At 53.6% G+C, this 6,440-nt stretch overlaps 1 protein-coding gene across 1 annotated transcript; it reads left to right on the forward strand.

The window, feature by feature from the left end:
• The first annotated feature begins 3,085 nt into the window (after positions 1 to 3,085).
• On the forward strand, positions 3,086 to 5,984 carry Nudt18 (nudix hydrolase 18). The gene is made up of 3 exons (XM_031362381.1): positions 3,086 to 3,548; positions 4,395 to 4,608; positions 4,804 to 5,984. The coding sequence occupies exons 1-3, from the start codon at positions 3,387 to 3,389 to the stop codon at positions 5,397 to 5,399; spliced, it is 972 nt and encodes a 323-aa protein (XP_031218241.1). The 5' UTR covers positions 3,086 to 3,386; the 3' UTR covers positions 5,400 to 5,984.
• Positions 5,985 to 6,440: the final 456 nt, after the last annotated feature.

Raw genomic sequence — 6,440 nt, forward strand, 5'->3', positions numbered from 1 at the left:
GAACGTTTTTCTTTATTTGGGGCAGATGGCAGGGGTACTCAGGGCCTCAGTGTTCCTTAGACAATCCCTCTCCCACTGTCACAGCTCCCTTGAGGGTAGATGTGTCTGGCCCTTAAAAACAGCAGCCGGACCAGTGTTCACTTGTTCTAGGATTGGACCAAGAATAGAGCCAGCCCAAGCAGTGTCTAACCCTGTGACGAGGCCAGCGCCCTTGGTTGGCACCTTTCCCTGCAGAGGCCCTGGAGAGTCAGTGGCTCCTTGTCTTCTCTCTGACTCACCATGTCACCAGCTAAGGAGCTAGGAGTGAGCTCTGGGGCGTATCTCCAAGCATTGGCTGCTTGTTTTTCCCCCTTCCTTTTCCATATAAAACTCTCCTACATTTTATCTTAAAATAATTGTAGACTTACATTCAAGTTACAAATATAGCACGGACCATGATGTGGTGGCCCATATCTTTAATCTCAGCCTCAGAGGTAGAGGCAGGCCAATCTCCATGAGTTCAAGGCCAGACAGGGTTACATAGTGAGAGCCTGTCTCTAAAAAACAAACAAGACAAATAAAGCACATAAAGCTTTCAGCCACCCTTGACCTAGTGTCCCTCGGTGGGAATATCCTATACAAACAGTCCCTTTTATCGCTGCTACAACCTCAGTGTCATATCCAGAACCGAATAATCCCATCTGGGAAGCCACACCCTTACTGGAATCTCATCAGTGTTCCCATTTTTGTCCCTCTTTGTATCCAAGGGTCTAGAAATGCCTGTGTCTGATCTACATTGTGGCTATGACTCCTCCAGAGTCATTCAAGGAGCTCCTAGTACAGCCCTTCCCCCCACTGCCCTCCTCACCTGTCTCTTTGTCAGGAGTCAGGATCTGCTACATTGTAAAGGATTTCAGCATCCCAGACACCCTTGGTCATCCTGCCTGCCCATCCCTGTCCCTGTGTCCCTGACTCTGCCTACCCCATATCTCCCTGCTCACAGGTCATATACACCCTCAGATGGCCTGCCTGCTCCCATAGGCTCTGGGAGAACTCTACTGGTCAGACTATGCTTGTCTGAGGCTTGGAGGTGGACTGCCTCAGCTTCCTTCCCCGACTCATGATCCCCTTTCTGTCCAAGACTCACCCACCTGTCTCTGACCACTGCTCTTTATCCCAAGGCCTTGAGAATTCCAACCTTTTCGGTTGCTTCCCCAAGCACTCTGGGAAGGACTGTACCCCCTTCGAATGCCTTCTGTGTGTCTACTCACCGTTTACAACGGGCTTTTGGTGTTCCATTGCTTCCATGTGGCTTATGACAAGGCAATTAGGCCCCGTGCAGCAGACGAGTGCTTTCCCCTTCCCCCACGATAATGGGGGAATGGAACTGCGGTTGTGGCAGCCTTTGCTCTTCCAGGCAGTTGGGCCGTCTGCTGTTTATCTTAGGACGCCTCTGCAGCTCTCCCAGCCTGTCCAGACATGACCTCACCCTCTCCCAAATCATCCCTGGGAGGCAGAATGGAGTCTCTGACCAGTGCTGCCTCCACTTCACAGATGGGAAAACTGAGGCACCGAGAGATCTAAACAGGGGGTTGGGGGGGTGGAGAGGAGGGGAGGAAAAGGGAGAGGAGAGCTTTAACAAATGGATCTGCACCCTGGGGCCTGATCTTGCCCCTCTGCCAATGACTACAGTTATTTGGAGATGGGAGGTCTTCAATGGCCTCAAGCTAGAAGTGTCCAAGTGTCCTGAAAAAACTGTGAGTCACTAACTGTGTCCAACCTCACCTAGATTTCCTCTCCAGAAAGTCTGCAAGAGTTTGCAGTCCGCATCAGCATCAGAGAGAAAGGCCGAGACCAGTCCCATAGGGCTGAGATCTTCTGCCAGTCAAGTCTACAGAACACAGAAGTGTTTTTGTGTGGGTTTTTGTGGTGCTGGGAACCGAACCCAGGGCCTTGTGTATGCTAGGTAAATACTCTACTGCTGAACTACCCCCCCCCCCCCCCAGTTTCACCATGTGTGTGTGTGTGTGTGTGTGTGTGTGTGTGTCCGTGTGCATGTGCGGGTATGCTCTATGAGCTATGGCTTTGAGATCCTGCCTGGAGAATAGGTAGGCTGCCTGGTGACAGATAGTCCACAGCTTCTCCCAGGCTATCTTGGCTTCTCAACAAGCATGGAAAAGGAGGGCTGTTACAGACCTACTGTACAGATGAGGCCACTGAGGCCACCCAGGGCACAGAGCAAGTCAGCCAGCAGTGGCTGGATGCCTGGCTTAAACTCCAGAGCTCTGTCAGCACCACCAAGCCACTGTCCCCCAAAGGAGGCACACAGAGCCAGCAGGAGGGGGGGGAGGGAAGGCTGGGATGGGGTGAGGAGCCCAGACTTGGCCTGCTTTGTGGATTCCTCCCAGCTGGCCCTGCCTTCCTGTCCTGAGTGGAGGTTAAAGAAGCTCAGAGGAGGAGAGGTCAGGCTGGGAGAGAAGCTGGAGCTGGCCAAAACAACCCACACCCTGTTCCTCATGGCCAGGCCCTGAACGCTGGGTAGGAGGGCACCACCCCTGCCCTCTAAAGATGAAGTCTGCTTCAAAAGCCTCGAAACTACATGGGAAAAACATTGAGCATGCGAATCGGATGCAGGCTACAGGGCTGACTTCAAGCTCTATTTCATCCCCCAGTAGCTTCTTCTCATCCCCAGCCTTGTCCCACCTTGACCACCTGTCCCATCCCTCCTCCGAGGCTTGTCAATCATGTTTTTTTTTTTTCCCGGTCCCAAACCAATCCTTTAAGCCTCGGACTTTTAAAACGCCTTGTGTCCATCGACCTAGACAGATCAGAATTTCCAATGCAACGTTATGTGCCTCAGTCTTACGACATTCAGAGCATTTTAACGAAGTCAGAAAGTTCTTTGGGGCCTACTCGTTGTGAGGCACTTCTCTAGTTTGTTTATGATAAAAGCTGGACAGTGGGAGCGAACGGCGGAGCCTAGGCTTCCGTAATGTCATAGGACAAGTGACGCCATCGACCCTGGTCACAGTGGTGTTCATCACCCTACAGGGAGGATGACATCACCGTCAGAACCCGCGCGGACAAGTGCGTGCTGGGTGAATTAGCTAATCGCTGGGGAGAGTGCGAAGTGGGAGACCAGCGGCTAAAACCCGAGAGAGGAGGGGGCAGAGGGAGGAACCCGGCGCTCCGCCCTCTCGGTAACCGCTGCGAGCTGGCCAATCCGGGCAGGCCGCAGTGATGCGCAGCCTATCAGCGAGCAGGTCTCTTCCGGAGGTTCCGCGTTAGCCTCGGCCCTCAAGGCAGGGGAGGGGGCGAGGGCGCCGCGGCCCACCGCAGCTCAGGTCCCTGCCGCCTGCCTCCAGGGGATCTGGCAGGTTCCGGCTTGCCACCTCCCTGGAGACTTGATGGCCACGGAGGGCCTGGCAGGGGCGCTTGCCACCGTGCTGGCGGGGAAGGGGTTGCTGGTGCAGAGCTGTGATTCGGAGCCGGCTGGCAAGCCGCTGATGCCGGTGCGGCTGCGGAAGAATGTCTGCTACGTGGTGCTGGCCGTGTTCCTCAACGAGCAGGTGAGCGTCCGACCGGCCGCCGGCCTTCGGCTGGTCTCGGGAGCGTGCCGCCTGCCTTGATCGGAACAGGCGAGCCAACGGCCGCTGCCTGTACGTGGCGCTTCCCAATGTTGCAAAGCACTCTCAACACTAGCAGCTCAGCTGAGATCGTCTTTTTGTAGACTCTATAATATAGAAGAAGAAGCCGAGGACCCGGGGTGGCTTATCTCTTCCACTAGACCTCGTCCCCACACCCCCACCAGAAGAGGCCTGTAACATGCCTCCTTCCTTTCCAGGAGTCTAGCAGTGTCTGACGTGCAACGGGGATTTCCTAGACTCTCCCAACGCCACGGATAGTCATGGGGAGCTTACATGCAGGCCTCCGATTCTCTGAGAATTCTTTTTAGTAATCACCTCTGTACAAGTCAGCATTATAAAATCCTGACCAAGTAGGGGTAGGTTGGTGTAGAGGTGGAGCTGAGTTTCAAAGCCTCAGACCTAGACTGTGGACCTGACAAAGGCGGTTTGTAAGTCCCCTGGGAACAAGAGCAAGATAGTGGCATAAATGAGTCAGGATAGGAGTGGTGGCAACCTTCAGGATGAGGCCTCCTCAGAGCAACACCCAAGGACCTCAGCCCCTTTCTACAACAGAAATCCCTCTGGGTCCAAAGTTGAGTTACAGCAAAAAGGAGGCAGCCACACCAGGGTGGCTCTCAACCACACCAGGGCCAGCAAGAGGATGGCAGCATCCTGAAGGTGTCTACCTACCAAGAAGGGAGTTTTGGGCTCCCATCCAGGTAGGGGCTGCTCTTCTGAAGCCCCCAGACTGGCTGGATAGGAGTGAAGATTGTCTCGCTTCCCTCTCAGGATGAGGTGTTGATGATCCAGGAGGCCAAGAGAGAATGCCGGGGAACATGGTACCTCCCTGCAGGGAGAATGGAACCAGGGGAGACCATCGTGGAGGCCATGCAGCGGGAGGTGAAGGAGGAGGCTGGGCTGCTCTGTGAGCCAGTAACACTGCTGTCTGTGGAGGAGAGGGGTGCCTCCTGGATCCGTTTTGTATTCCTTGCTCGACCAACAGGTACAACCCACCTGGTAGCATTTCTCAGAGTTCTTTATCCTTAGCCAGCCATACCGTGGCCTTCTGCACAGTGCCATTGACCTACTACAGGCTAAGAGCTTTGGGGGTCTCCCTCTGGGGTGTTTGGCCATTTACTCTCTCAGGCTCAACGCTTCTCATACTGGACCTCTCCCCATCCCCCCAAATCTCTCCTAGGTGGAGTTCTCAAGACTTCCAGGGATGCTGATTCTGAGTCCCTGCAGGCTGGCTGGTACCCACGGGTCTCCCTGCCCACACCACTTAGAGCCCATGATGTTCTGCACCTGGTAGAGCTAGGTGCCAAATTCTGCCAACAAGCCATGCACCCCCTCATTCTGCCTCAAGAACTTCCCTGCAGTGTGGTCTGCCAGCGGCTGGTGACCACCTTTACAACAGTCCAGTCGGTGTGGGTGTTGGTAGGCACAGTGGGGACACCCCACTTGCCCATCACTGCCTGTGGCTTTACCCCTATGGAGCAAAGGGGTGGCATCAAGGTGGCCATCTTGAGGCTACTACAGGAGTGCTTGACTCTGCACAGTTTGGCCGTGGAGACCAAGGGCTTGCTTGGGCTGCAACACCTAGGCAGAGACCACGTGGATGGTATCTGCCTGAATGTGCTGGTGACGGTGGCTTTTCGGAACCCAGGAATCCAAGATGAGCCCCCAAAGATTCGGGGTGAAAACTACTTTTGGTGGAAGGTATTAGAGGAAGACTTACAAAAACAGCTTCTATACAGACTCCAGGAATCTTCTGTAGTCCCCCTGAGCAGATAGAGAGAACCCAGCAGGGACCAAGAGCTGAGCAGCCGCCCGCCCTCTAAGGCAGAGAAGAGGCTGGCACATCTCGAGGGTGCAAGAACCACACATTGAGCCCAAAGGGAGGGTGCCTTGAATCCAGTCTTTAAGGGCTCAGTTGTTCTGAGGGTACACAATACTTCTCTTTAAGTTGGCGAGGAGCTTTTTGAACCCTAAATGGCACCATCTTCTTTATCCACTTTGGAAAAGGTTGCATGTCAATCCTTCCAACCCCATAGGAATGTAGAGGGGGATGGGACATGGGGGACACATCCCTCGGGGCAGAGTCCTCATTGCTGAGTAAAAAGGTGTTACTTAACTTGCCTACTTGCCTAAATGTCTGTGTGGGGAGGGTATGGAGCACTGTCCCACCCACAGCCACCCAGGTCTTTCCTCACCATGTACACATTGATGTTATGCAGGGGTGTAGGGATCACGGGGTAGACAATCGATGCTCACTGAAGCCTCCACCCACCCAGGCTCTCTTTAGTGTCCCTGTTCTGTTGGGGCGGGCGTGGGACTTTGAAGTGACCACACCCCTAATAAAAACACAGCTCAGACCTGTCCAGGTGTTGAACGGTCTGGTGAAACTGCCTATGGAACAAGAGCTGAGGATGACACCTTGGCCTCTGCCTGTCTTTTTCTCTTCGAGCTTCCTGGGCTCTGACCTGTTCCATGTGCTCTTGGACCTGGCTTTCTGGGTTTTGGTCATGCCCTATCCTCAGTTCATGTAGCCCAGGCTGACTGTGAACTCTTATAATGTAGCTGATGATGCCCTTGACTAGCTCATCATCCCGCTTCTGCAGAACTCAAGCACTTTTATCAACTCTTACACTCCTAGGCCATCACAGGATTCTGTTTTCTTGAGATAGACTGCCCACATAGACCAGGCTGACCTCAATCAAGTTTGTTGATTCTCGAGTCCTGGGAATTCAGATGTGTTCCAACATGCAAACGCCAAGCTGCTACTGCTTATCATTATCATCATCATCATTATTATTATCTGATGAAAACTTTGGA

Source organism: Mastomys coucha, unplaced genomic scaffold (genome assembly GCF_008632895.1).
Source record: "Mastomys coucha isolate ucsf_1 unplaced genomic scaffold, UCSF_Mcou_1 pScaffold9, whole genome shotgun sequence".
NCBI lineage: Eukaryota > Metazoa > Chordata > Mammalia > Rodentia > Muridae > Mastomys > Mastomys coucha.

What these genes read in the sequence shown, in the direction of transcription:
- Nudt18 (XM_031362381.1), top strand. Translation starts at nt 3,387, where the DNA reads ATGGCCACGGAGGGCCTGGCAGGGGCGCTTGCCACCGTGCTGGCGGGG. An exon ending in CCGTGTTCCTCAACGAGCAG is followed by an intron (nt 3,549 to 4,394) that starts GTGAGCGTCCGA and finishes CTTCCCTCTCAG; the next exon opens with GATGAGGTGTTGATGATCCA. An exon ending in ATTCCTTGCTCGACCAACAG is followed by an intron (nt 4,609 to 4,803) that starts GTACAACCCACC and finishes AATCTCTCCTAG; the next exon opens with GTGGAGTTCTCAAGACTTCC.